Source organism: Elephantulus edwardii, unplaced genomic scaffold, assembly GCF_000299155.1.
Source record: "Elephantulus edwardii isolate Elephantulus edwardi_28Jun2011 unplaced genomic scaffold, EleEdw1.0 scaffold00420, whole genome shotgun sequence".
Classification (NCBI taxonomy): domain Eukaryota; kingdom Metazoa; phylum Chordata; class Mammalia; order Macroscelidea; family Macroscelididae; genus Elephantulus; species Elephantulus edwardii.
The window spans coordinates 622,041-635,580 of NW_006400170.1; the positions used below are offsets into that span (position 1 = coordinate 622,041).

General features: G+C 46.4%; 1 protein-coding gene across 1 annotated transcript in view; it reads left to right on the forward strand.

Moving 5' to 3' along the window:
- Positions 1–13,540, forward strand: part of SIPA1L2 (signal-induced proliferation-associated 1 like 2) — a 133,024-nt gene that overhangs the window by 89,053 nt on the left and 30,431 nt on the right. The window contains exons 14-16 of the mRNA XM_006902508.1: positions 448–681; positions 3,474–3,627; positions 7,090–7,309. Of these exons, the coding sequence (XP_006902570.1) occupies positions 448–681; positions 3,474–3,627; positions 7,090–7,309 (608 nt within the window). The remainder of the gene's footprint in view (positions 1–447; positions 682–3,473; positions 3,628–7,089; positions 7,310–13,540) is intronic.

Genomic DNA, 13,540 nt, shown 5'->3' on the forward strand with positions numbered 1-13,540 from the left:
AGGTGCATGTGTTCATGGTGCGTACATCATCCGGTAACATCAGACTCAACACAGTGCTTTGCAGCTTCGCTTCCCCCCAGCAGGAAGGTGACCATGATTCCAGGTCTTCCTGGCTGTGGGCATGTGTAACGTGTTGCATGGTGTGGTGTAGCTGACCTTCCCTGACGACACCTGAGGTTGAGCATATTTGTTAGTGTTTGCTCCCTGCTCCAGCTCCCTCCCTGTAGAAAATGTCAGTTTAGATAATAGGTATTAGATGGCCACCATCATGCCCTGGCTCCCTTTCTGGGCACGCATGCAGCCTGTCCCCAGCTTACTGAGACACATGCAGTCACATCCACGCTGTGCGAGTGAAGAAGCGTGTCCCCTCCTCAAGCTCATGGAGGACATGGGCCAGCCCAGCTGAAATCCAGTTGTATTGCTGCTTTTGTCTGTTTTTCTTCCCAGTGGTTCACACCATTCAGGAAGCCCTTCAGCTCACTGCTCCAAAAACAGCGGGTCTCTGGACACCTCCAAAGTTTACATTGTGTCCCACAGTGGCAGCCAGCAGGCCCCCAACTCAGGGTCCAAGCCCTACCACCGGCACGGTGCTGTGAGCAAGTATGTCATCGGTTGGAAGAAGTCCGAGGGCAGCCCGCCACCCGACGGGCCTGAGGGGACCCAGGGGACCGCGTGCACGGGGTAAGGTGCTGTTCTTCTCCGGAGGCTGGGCACACCGTGGGGGGCTGGCTCACAAAAGAGCTTCCCCAAGGGGAGGTGGTAGCTCAAAAAGAGGACTCTGAAACCTCTTTGTTACAGAAAAATTTCAAATGCTAGTATTAGTGTATCTCATTAAAATTGGTGTCTCCTCTTTCCTTGGATTTTACATTAAAATTTTAAAGAAGTTAGAATTTTTTGTTCATATGTTCAAAAGTTGCTTTCAGTAAGTCATGTGATATATATATGTATGAATATATAAAAGTCATATAATGTGTTGATATAGTTAAAATTTATGAATGATACACAGGTGGATTCTGTGCAGACAGACACACGACAGTTTGAATTCCCATGGAGCCGTTTGTTTCCTGGAAATTCTGTGTGAATGTGGAAGTTCTGTCATGCAGGACACACTCCTGCCAGGTTTCATCTGAGCAATGTACTTACTTACAGACATGCTGAGAAAAAGGTCGATGCCAAGGACAGTAGGATTAGAGCATGTAGAGCTCAAGTTGGTGGTTCAAACCCCCTTCCCCAGCAGCTGCACAGAGGAAAACTGACTCCTGATTGACTCCTATAAAGATGACAGCCTACAAAATTCTCCAAGGCCAGGCCATTATGATATGGTCCTTGTGAGCCCAAGACAATTCCCAGAAAAGTCCTGCTGGGTGCAAAATGTGAAACCATTTTGAGCTAGAGAAGATGCCTGGCGTAGCTCTGAAATGACTCTTAAAATATCTTTAAAATAGTATGGTAGCATCCTCATTGATTATTTCTATTAAAAAAATATGAGCTCACAGTTTAAAATGCAATTTACAAGAACTAGATGTTATTTTATTTTTATTTTTTTTTTAATTGAGCAGCTCTTGAGCGTCAATGTGGGAAAATTTGTATTAGGCATTCAAAGTCCAAACTCAGTTACTCTCCAGCCCATTTCCAGGGGATCTTGGTCTGAGGCGAGGTAAAGAACGCAGTGCCCGAATGCGCTGTATGTAGTTCTGGGGAATGGCATTCCCTGTGACAAGCTGGCACTGCTAATACAGGATGGACAGTGCCCCTTTGAGGTGCTCTCCCCACCATGTCTTTGAGCACTCTGAGAAACTCCGTATCTTCCATGACCTTGCCCCTTCATCAGTCATCTTTCTGGTCAGATGGTGATCTAAGCAGAGACCCGGGACTGGCTCACATGCTGACCTCCACCTCACATCGTACTGGGCCGACCTCCCTGGGCCTGGTCACTTCCTATCCATCTCGGGCAACAGCTTCCTATCCATATCGGGCAACAGCTTGGCCAATGGGGACGTTACCTGGCACAAGCTGTTAATGTCCCACTGTGAGCACTGAGGGTGCTCCTTCATAAACTCTGAGCATGTCGTCACTCTGTGGCTTTGCTTCAGGGCCTCCAGGACCTGGGGTGTTACCCAATGCAGGCCTTTTGATGTCCCAAATCAGGCCCTGTGGGTACCCTCCTCATACTCTGAGTGTGTTATCCTTCCGTGGCTTTGCTGCCGGGCCTCCAGGACCTGGGACATCACCTGGCATAGGCCTCTTGACATCGCACTGTAGACACTGAGGGTCCCCCCTTCATACACTCTGAGCTCATCATCCCTCTGTGTTTTTGCTGCGAGGCTTCCAATACCTGGGCCTCCTGGGAGATAGCTCACAAGCAAGGCAAGTCTTTAGGACATTTTTTAAATCATGTACCAGATTTCTTTTCAGGAGGTTTTCACAAGGTCTTTGTTCATGTGGTCAGTGTTTGCTGGGCTTGCAGCATCTCGGTGCACACAGCACAGGCTGCCCTGGCTCAGGGACGAGCATGGGTTGCACAGGTGTGCACTGTTCTCCATGACCAAGTGCATCTGAACACACTCTACGTTCCCAGTCTAGCCATTTCCTAGGGAGGTATCTTATGGAGGCATGTCCGCCTTGCTCCATGGCCCCAGGACTCTATGGGTCATCTCCCAGGGCTCTCCGGGGGTCAGTTTCTGCAAAGTCGAATGTCCTTGCTACGTAGGGATGGCCTTCGACCTCCACCAGCCGAGCCACCCTCATTATCCACTGTGTCTCTAGGCATGTTGCTCAGATGGCATTTCTCAGAATAAACCTTTCTTTAAAAGGCTCGTTGTTTTCCTTCCTGGGAGAAGGCTGAAAACAGTGATTCTGCAGGACAGTCTTTTGTTGCCTTTCATTACATTTTTATGCCCTGATAATGACAGGAGACAGCTGCTTTATTTATGCAAGCATCTTTGTGAAATTTCTGGTCATAAACTTGCGTGGCGCACCCTGGCACTGGTGGCTCCTCTCTCCAGCCCCTCCCCAGTTGGCTTTCTGGGTGGCCACAGTCACATGTGAATGTAGCTGTCCAGTCTCAAGAGAAAAGTGCACCTGCATCTCTGAGAAGCATCAGAGTGGCTTCAAAAGGCATTCAGTAATCTCTGATGAATTATTGAAACTGTTTTCCAACAGATTAAGAAAGGGGAAACGGCCTTCTTTAAAAATTAGCTATATTTTCTTTGCATCCTGGGCTTTGAAGATTTGTTTTGTTTCTGAATTATTCAGTGATCTCACTTTGCAGTTGAACTCATTTCACAAATGCAAAAAGGCACGGGGATTTGGAGCAAACACAGCAGAAGTGAACTGACTAAATAAGAATGTGGAGTGTGTGTATGTGGTCATGGAAACCGGTGATTAGATTTTTATTTCTGGTGCTGAAAGTGCTTTTCCAGCGAGGCTCCTAATGCCTCTTCATTTTAGCTCTGATTTCTTTCTATCCACAGAATGTACAGTGAGATAGACGCCATGTCGACAGCTGGTCAGCTCCAGACGGTGGTAGGGGATGCCGTGTCCGAAACTCCACATGTTCTGTCAAAAGAAGACTTTCTGAAGCTGATGCTTCCTGACAGCCCCTTAGTGGAGGAGGGGAGAAGGAAGGTGGGTGTTTTATGGTGCTTTGGGCTTACTAGAAAGGGGGTGGGATGATAAACCAGGTCAGAGTGCTTTCATATACAGATTCTCTCATGAACCTTATACAAGTTCTCTCTGAGGGCTGTGTGGCCGATTGTTTCAAAGTTGGTTTTTATTAGTAAGCAGTGGTTCTGGGGTGAGCTCCAAGTCCAGGCCCCAGGGAACCTCTGCTGTGATCCTATATACTTTTTACCTGACCTTCCCACTCAGCCACCCTTGGCTGGAAGCTGGAAATGCTGGACTGCAGAGATAGAGACAAGAAATAGCATGGAAAAGCTACTGCAGGGCCTGCCCTTAACTGGTGACCAAACAGTAACAACTGTACAAAGTGCTCAAAATTGACACTGTGCCCATTGTCAACTCATTGCCATTGAGTTGGGACTGTGCATAGGGGATCTCTCAGAAGCAGTAAATCACACAGGAGGAGATTACTGTCTTTCTCCTGCATTGCAACTGGTGGATTCAAAATTCAAAACACTCACCTTTAGGCTGGCCACACAGCTCCTTACCCACTTAGGTTACCTGAGCTCCCTAAGTCCCTGCAGTAGTAATTAATAAGAATAACAGAAAAGGAATTGACGCTTTTGAGCTGTGGTGTTGGAGAAGAGCACCGAACATCCCATGGACAGCCAAAAGAACAAACAGATATGTCTTGGAGAGGATATAGCCAGAGTGCTCTTTGGAGGCAAGAATGATGAGGCTTCACCTTCCATGCTTTGGACATGTTGCTAGGAGGGGGCTATTCCTTAGAGAAGGACATGATGCTGGGAAGGGTGGAGGGTCAATGAAGGAGAGGAAGACACTCAGCAGTTGACACAGTGACTGCTGTAATGGGCTCTTGTATATCAGAAAGCGTGAAGATGGCGAGGACAGGACTAGGTTCAGATGTTTCTTTCATAGGGTTGCTGTAAGTCATACTCAACTCGACGACACCTAACAACAACAACAACAGCAGCACTTTAATTCAGGCTGGCTGCCTGGTGATCCAGGCCTCTCTTCTCTGCTGCATGCTGCCCACCCTTGTATGATCCCTATTCCAGAAGTGGACTGTAGTTATAACATTCCTTAGGAGGAGCCTATTCCAGAGGCAGATTGTAATTAAAACATCCTTTATGTGGAACCTTATTCTGGAAGTGGACTGTAGTTATAACATTCTTTAGATGAAACCCTATTCCAGAAGTGGACTGTAGCTATATACCATTCCTTAGATGATATATTCCGGAACTGGACTGCAGCTGGATCATTCCTTAGGTGGAACTCGAAGCCAGACATGGACTGTAGTTACTCTGATCCTGCCACTGGAGCTCTGGAAATAGCAATGGGGCTTGCCCTTTTCCCTTCTTCCTTCTGGTCCCTTCAACCAGTTGGTAAAGAAGGAGAGGACTAAAAGCCGCTTCCCAGGTGGTTTAAAGCCCGTTCTCTTTCAGCAGGTGACTGTGTCCACAAGTGGTAAAATGTTAACCTGCCAATGTGTCAGCCTGGCAGGATGGAGGCAAGGTGTTCTAACATGTCAGGTCTCCCTCTCATTCAAATGAAAAGAAATAAAGTAAAAATGGTAGTGAGGCACCACATCCACCAGGCAAGAAGGAATCTGCATGTTGTTGTCTTCCCTTAGTAAAACAATACTGCCATTAACGTGTCCTCACAACAGCACTAATTAGACATTGCCTCAAAGCCACTTTAATCTTTGAGCTTATAATTGGTTCTAAGGCCCTGCTGGTTGTGTGTGAAGAGGCAGTCTCATAGGAACTTAATCATAATGAGTCTTCTTTTTTAACTTGTATCGAAATCATGTAGAGGTACAGTATAAACTTGGTGTGCAGACAGACTTGTACAGAAAGTGCCAGTGGCTTTTCTTTTAACAGTAGTGAACTTCTACTTGGCCCTGTGTTTTGTTTCCTTCTAAGACAAATCACCTTCTTTTCATGGTGTAAATTTAACTTTGCAGTTCACACATATTTGAATACTATTCATCAGGCAGGGCGCCTTAGCAGAAAGGTTGGAACACGTACAATAGGCATATTTTTAGCCTTCTTGTCGCATTCACGAATGTAAATAGCCATTTCTATATTCGTTTGATGTGCACGGTCTGCCTTTTACTATTGTTTATGTAGAAGAAATATGGTTCAGTATGCAGAGGAAGAAGTTGGCAATTCCGGTTCCATTGCGTTTTTCAGAAGTTTTTGATGACTTGCTTCTTGAGCAAAAGTTAACTCAATGCGATCTGAGATTTAACCAACAATATTTTCATAATTAGAGATATCTTACTTGGTAGAGTAGAGGATCAAAGAGAAAGAAGACCCTCAATGAGTTGGATTAATTTAGTAGCTTTAATAATGGGTTTAAGCACAGCAGTTGTGGGATGACTCAGGATTGTGCAGGGGTTTGCTTGGTTGTGTGCGTGGTTGCTGTGACCCCTCCAATTTCAGTGAATCCTTTAGCATAGGGGTCTATATGGAGTTGTGCTGCTAACCCAAAGGGGGCTCCTTTGGTGATTGGGATTCTCCATTTCCAGGCTCCTCCTGAGGCAATGGAAAACCTACTGGAGGGTCAGCTGTGAGTAGCTTTCCACTCAACAGCAATGACTGATTGTTGAATTTGATCTAGTTACAATCACTTTAAGTCATTTTTTAATCATGTTAAAGACTTTTTCAAGTGGTCATTTTAAGTGCACAGTAAAATTTTTGCTGGGCCTATACGATTTTTCTTGAACCTATTTTACACAGCCTAGAAAGTCTCAATGTTCAAAACCAGTTTTAATTTTTTTTAGTATTGCCACTCCTGCTTTTTTGAGGTTGCCATTTGGTTGGTATATTTTTTCCAGCCTTTGATTTTGAGTCTATCTTTCTCTTCCTTTTTTAGATGTGTTTCTTGTAGGCAACGTATTTATGGCTTTATTTTTTTTTTATCCATTCTGCTACTCTTTTTTCTCTTAATTGGTGAATTTTAATTTTGTTTAGATTAGTTTGAACCTCACATGGAGTTGATTGGTACCTGAAAAATGTTTAATCTTAGATATAGTCATTTCAAGTTAAAATCAAGCCATCACTATCTGAGTAACTATCATCACCTAAGCAGACAGTCTTCTCTATTTCTAGAATCTCTACTGCTGGAAGGCCACAGAGGTTCCAGTTAGCATTTCAGAATTAATAAGTCTGTGTGTGTCTCATTCGTGATAGTATTTCACAGGATGTCAGGCAAGACAAACATTAAATCCAGTGATGGTTCAGAGGCCCCGTGCATTTGCAGCTAAGCATCGCACACCTGTCTCCACATTTCTGAGCCATTTCTTCATGTCTGCTGGGGATCACTCACAGAACGGGCTGCAGGAGTGCAGGAAGGCCCTGTAGTTAGTAAGATAAGCCATGTTGCCGTCATTTGACATCTCTCTCCTCTCCATCCTCTGCCCCTATGTTGAAATGCACCTAGTTTGCCTTCTACGGAAACCTGTCTCCCAGAAGGTCACTGTATCGCACGCTGTCGGATGAAAGCATCTGCAGTAATCGGAGAGGGTCCTCCTTCGCCAGTTCCCGCAGCTCCATACTGGACCAAGCCCTGCCCAACGACATTCTCTTCAGCACCACGCCACCCTACCACAGCACGTTGCCTCCCCGCACCCAGCCTGCGCCCAGCATGGGGGGCCTGAGAAGTAAGTGAGCCCAATTCTGCTCCTGGTGGGTCCTCCAACCCTGTCCCGCACTGGGGGACAGAGAAGTAAGTGAACCCCGTGCTGCTCCCAGGTGGGTCCTCCAACCCACATCCAGCACTGGGGGACAGAGAAGTAAATGGTCCCATAGCCTTCACCCAGCATGGAGGGCCTGAGATGTAATTGGTCCTCCATCCCATGCTCTGCATGGGCATCCTGAATAGTAAGTGAGCCCCGTGCTGCTGCCAGCTGGGTCCCCCAGCCTAGATGCCACTGAATAGCCTTTAGGCTTCAGGGCTTCTTTCAGTTCCACATCTGAGAGGAATTGTGTTTTGTTTTCCGTCATTTTCAAATGCTGTGGTAGCCCCAGAGTGCGCAAATTTAGCAGTATCCTACTCATCATGAAGAAGATTGATAAACACTTAGTAAACATTTTTGGAAAGTTAAATGTCCCTTTTTAAATTATATCTCAGCTCTTGTCTCTGTGGAAGCAATGATCAAGTCTCTCTCTTTTGTTTCAAAAGAGACCTGTGGGGGCAGCAAGGCAGGTTTTCCAGCAGTCCTTAGCTTGGTTTTGTAGCTTTGTGATTCTGTAGTTCTGACATTAAACACCAGGTGCTGGTAAAATAGATGGACTAGAATGAGAAGGTCTGGATCTTACAACCAGCTTGTCTCAGGAACACAGGCTAGGAGAGCTTTTTCTGTGTCAGAGTTCACTCCTTAAATGTTTCCTTCAAATCCTGAGAATCTCTGCTTGACAGTGTACACTGTCTGTTCTTTGGTGCCCTGATGGCATGGTGTATCCCGCTGTCAACCAAAAGGTTAGGTCTCCCAAAGACTGAGTCTCTTTCCTACATTCACCCTTTCACTTTGCTTCATATGAAAGATGAAAGATGAATGCTTCAGTGTATTACTAGTGGTAACCTAGTTGATGAGGAGATGCACTGCCAGCCCAAAGGCAAGCAGTTCAAATCCAACATCTGGCCCTCAGGAAAAAGGTGGACAATCCTAGTATAGCCTCTGAAAAACTGCTGGAGAGTCTGCTAGGAGTTGGTTTCAACTCAACAGCAAAGTTAGCTTGGCTTTTGTTTTTGTTTGGTGGTTTTGTTTTGTTGTGTTGTTGGGTTTTTGTTTTGGGTTTGGTTGTTGTTTTGTTTTTTTTCTTTTTCTTTTTTGTAGTGTTTCAAAAGTATACACAGGACATAAACAAGTTGTACTGAGCATCCAGGGTCAGGTTTCAAAGCTGCTTGGCTTCACTGTGCAATTAATCCCCTAGGGAAATCAGAAAGAGAAGCGCTTACTCTCTTAAAAAAACCACTGATATTTGGTGTGATGCTTTCTCCTATTTCTCTGTGTAAGGAACTACTAAAAAAATTACCCAGGCTTGATGGAGAAGATGGAAAAATTTAAAAAAGGAACTGGAAGTCATGTACACTGATGCCCATTCCCCTCCGAATGTTCTGATTGCCAAACCTTACTCCCTGAAGTGGTGGAGCTTCAAGGAAGTGTTGGCCTCTGCATAGCTCCACTTCCAGGGGCCTTTAACTGCCCTAGGGACCCATGCAACTACTGCCTCTTCATCTACTTGGGACCAGTTTCCTGATTCTCTGCTATCTGGGATTTCTGGTCAGTCAGCACATTTTGTCAAAGACAAGACACTGAAAGCTATTTGATAATCTGAGACTGGCACAGCCAGAAGAGTGATGCCAGGCAGATACCTGAGGGGACTCTTTAGTTCCCCAGCCAGGGAACTGAGTTTTTCAGGGAGCTGTAGCTTCATCTTGGCACTGGGAGTGGAATGGCCTGGTGGTGACATTTGCTATGTAGCTCCCAGGCAGAAAGCTCAGTGGGCAAACAGATTCTTTTAGAATTTAAATCTGCAGAAGAGAGAACTTCCACTGCAAATAGGTAACTTACAGAGTTTGCTTATCATTTGGAAGGGGATATAATGAAAGGACAGGGTCCACAGAGTTATCCCTCTACCATGGATACTAGGAAAGCTAATCTCTGCACCTTTTCCACATCCAGTTATTGCAGCCACACCCTCCCTTGCTGGTACTTTAGCTTATGAAAGCCCCAGATTTGAGCCTGGCTGCGTGCATTTCTTTTCTTGATACAAGATGTTAATCCAGCCTTGTGAGACATACACTTAGCAAACAGGTGTAGCTGTGACTAATGTCGTGATTCGTATATATTTCCTGTGAAGTCTCTAAAATGGGATGTACCAGCATATCTTCAGCTTAGGGTAAAGGGTGACCTGAGTCAGGAATTGGCAATAATTGTGAAGTGTTGCTCTTCGGTACTTCAGTTAGGATCTTTGTCTCCTTCCATCTTTGGTGGATTTTAAAAATAAAAGTTCTTTAGTGGCCCAGAGGGAGCTCTGTTGGCCTGGTGGGTAAGGAGTTGCACTGCCAACCCAAAAGCAGATAGTTTAAATCTACCTGTTGCCTCATGGGAGAAAGATGGGGCTTCACCTCCCATGTGATGTACAGCCTCAGAAAACTCACTGAAAGGTCAGCTACATTTTGGTTCCAGCTCCACAGCAATGAGATTAATTTAGTAGCCTAGATAGCAAAGCAGTGCAGCTGAGAAGCAGCTGAACAGTTTCTAGACCATATTACAGATGATTCTAAAAACATCAGTGGAGTTTCTTCCTCCTTGGCTGAATGGGCCCCTGGCCTTACTCACGATGATTGCAATCTTTGACAGCCTCAGCATGCTTCAAGGTAATTCTTGATTTTATTTCTGATGGAGTGGCTATGAAAACTCCAAAGAATGGTAAAACTTTTCTATGAAGATAACTCAGAAGAAAGTTCTGCTCAAATTATATAAACAGTATAATTTCTGTTCCCCAACTCTATCATTCCAAATTAGGCACCTCAAAAAAAGTGCTTTTTGTCTTTGGAAAAAGAGGGAACGTTTTAGAGTAAAAAAAAAAAATTCATTATTTTATATATGGTTACTTCTTAGAAGAGATGCACCAGAATGAAGCCGTCAAGCTGGAGTGTCTGGTCGGTGGTTGGGGCCTGTGGGGCGGACAGCAGGCGGTGTGGGAGACACTGTGCTGGGGAAGGCTGCCCTGCAGAAGGCCCGTGGCTCCTCAGACACATGAGGCGCATGTGTGGCTGCTTCAGGGTAGCACATGCTCCTCGGCTTTTGCAGATTCTGTCTCCCACTTAATAAGCAGCCCGTGGTTTCTGGTCGGTGATTGTGAATCCTCAGTTATCTGACCAGGAGACAGCTGTCAGGAAGCCCTCTCAGCATCTATAAAGTTAACAGTAGAGTCAGACTCAACAACGTGGATGCCATGATTCTGGGTCTCGGTGAGCAAACAGGAAGCCACAGATCCATGTCCCAGACTGGCGAGGAGGAGACCTAGCAGCCTGGCCCCTTCAGAACCCATCGGTCTCTTAATCAACCCGTGCTGGGCCTCCCCATCGAGTGATTAATGGGAACCAGGAAGCGACAGGGAAGGTGGTTCCCCAGCTTGTCCCCTGCTCGCACACCAGGGACGTCCTCTCCTTCAGCCTGCTCAGTCACACTCCCTCAAGACTCTCAGAAAGGCATGCAAAGGGCACCTGACTACGTATGGCTAACATCCTTTTCTCAGTTACAAGTGGCACAAATGCAGCTTGATGCTGTCAGGAACAGTCAAAGCTTCATTCAGACACTGCTGTTTTTCACCATTTGGGGAGCGTAACACACAGCACACACTGAGATCAGGGAGCAGGAACAGCACCCCTTCTCCCACTCACCTCCATGCACTTCCCCTCATCTCTAGCTCCTGATAGAACTCATGAGGGTATGAGACCGGACAAGTAGAGTGTGCTAGTCTCTTGGGTAAGTATTTGTGCTGCCAACTCAAACAAAGGCAGGTGGTTCAAATCCACTCGCCACTTTGAGAGAAGATGAGCAATTTCCCCTTATAGAGTTTATAGCCTCTGAAAACCTGCCAGAGACTCAGCTGTGAGTTGGTTTTGACTCAATGCAGAAGCAGTTGAATGTACTTGTTGTTGTTATGTGTTGTATACTTGCCTGCAACTCATAGCGACCCAGTGTGCAACAGCTCTGAAGCCTGCTCTATCCTGTGCTAATCTTATTGTCTCTGACACACCTACCCCATTACCCCTGTCACTGAGTTAACCCATCTCATCAAGGGTTTTCCTCTCCTGCACTGTCCCTCCACCCTTCCAAGCAGCATGTTCCTCTACAAGGACTGGTCCCTCATTGCAACATCCCCAAAGTATGTCAGATAAAGATTCAGAGTTCTTTCCTCCAGGGAGCAGCCTGGTTTCACCCTCTCTAAGATGAATCTGTTTGTTCTCCTAACAGACCATGGTATATTCGATAATCTTCTTTAGTACCACAGCTCAAAGGCATTAATTCTCCTTCTATCATCCCTAATCATTATCTAGCTTTCTGATGCGTGTTGTTGTTGTTGTTGTTACTAGGTGCCATCGAGTCATAGACAACTCATGATGACCCTATGAACGAAAAGCCTGAGCACTGTTCATAGAGTTTCCAGAGGCAAGCCATTTCGGAAGTGGATGCTACTCCTGCTTCCAGGCTTGTTTTAATCGGGAAGCTCCAGCAGACACTGTCCACCATGGGTACCTATTAGCACGTTTGGCACATCACTGTCCCAGTGTTCAGCATCACAGCAACCACTAGTTACCTCTGTACAGCAATACACAGACCAGTGCTCTACCACCTAGAAGAATGTTTGAGAGGAAAACAATTTGACCAGGCCCGAGGGCCTTTTGGGACTTTAAGCCACCACCTACCCTAAACCCTAGGCCAAGTCTCGAGGGCCTCGCTCCTGGGGCGAAGAGCAGTACCACATATCAGACCCAAGCCCGAAGGAAGCACACGACCTCACAAAGTTGCAATTACTTGAACATGAGGACCACCATGCCATGCTTGGGCAACAAGAAGCCACAGAGACTCTGTTCTGATACATAGCATGTAATAATTTATTTATGTAATGCCCCCTCCTTGATGCTCCCCTCCCTCCAGGGAGGAGAAAGGGGAAGCAATTATGTCACACCAGGCTCAGTCAGCAGGGTCATATTCCAGAAACTACTCCCTGAAGAGCTCAGGCATGCAGAAGTCAGGGGCCAAAGAATCTCCACTGAGTCAGATAATTCCTGTTCAGAAAACCGACTTTACGGTGCAGCATATCTGCTGGAAAGAATTTGAGTGGGTTAAGATCCCTGGGCTCATTACTGGTTCCCTGCAGTCAGAATCTCAGTACACTGGGTTAAAGGCCTTGGAGTGGGTTCTGCCCAGTCCCTGACTTAGTCTACAGAGGCCAAGCCCCCTACACCTGCCACTTTTCCAGCCGAGCTTGGGAAGAGGAGGGACCAGGAGCTCTTCCTTTCCCAACACCCTTCCCAGGGATGCTACATGAATTAAGCCCTTGCTCACTCCTTGGCATGGCTCTTGCATTCAGAATAAGCTGTTGTTATGTGTTGTTGTGTCAGAACTGACCCATAGATGACCCTCCAGCGGGTTTTCAGAGACAGTAAGTTACACGAGAGGAGATTGCCTATTTTTCTCCCATGGAGCAGCTGGTGGATTCAAACCGCACGCCTTTGGTTTGGCAGCATAGGTGCTTACCACTAGGCCACAGGGCTCTCTTCAGAATAAACTACTGTGGGCAGAGCAGTTGTTTGTTCAGGGGAGGGAAGAAGGGGGACGGCGAAGAGAGAAGGGCTACGCAGAGAAGACACTGCTGGTGTTTCTTTCCACATAGAGGCTGGGGTGAGGAGATCGATGGCAGGTCTAAGCGTGGTGGCGTCAGGGGAAGAGTGACTTAGCTAGTGTAGCTATGGATGTCAGAGATCTTGCACTCTGCTAGTATAGTAGGGACGAGTTACACTGCTCCCCCAAAGACAGTGCCTCTCTAGTGGTTCCACTAGAGGAGGGTGGACAGTGTCTTCTCACACAATTTACACCCTCAGAAACCCACTGGAGGGCCAGCTAGGAACCAGCTCAGACTCATCAGCAGTGGTGCAGGGAGCTTCATTGAGAATCGTCAAGGTGGTAGGAGGCTCCTAGTCCTTGGCAAGGCCAAATCCACAAGTGCTCTCCGCCTCAGTCCAGATGCCAGTGTTTCAGTTACCCAAAAGTGCAGGGGTGCAAACGGCACAGGTGCTTTTGGTTACTGTGTCCCATTTCTAATGTGATTGCAGGCCCTGCCAGCGTGGTGGTCATTATTTTGATTGGTCAGAT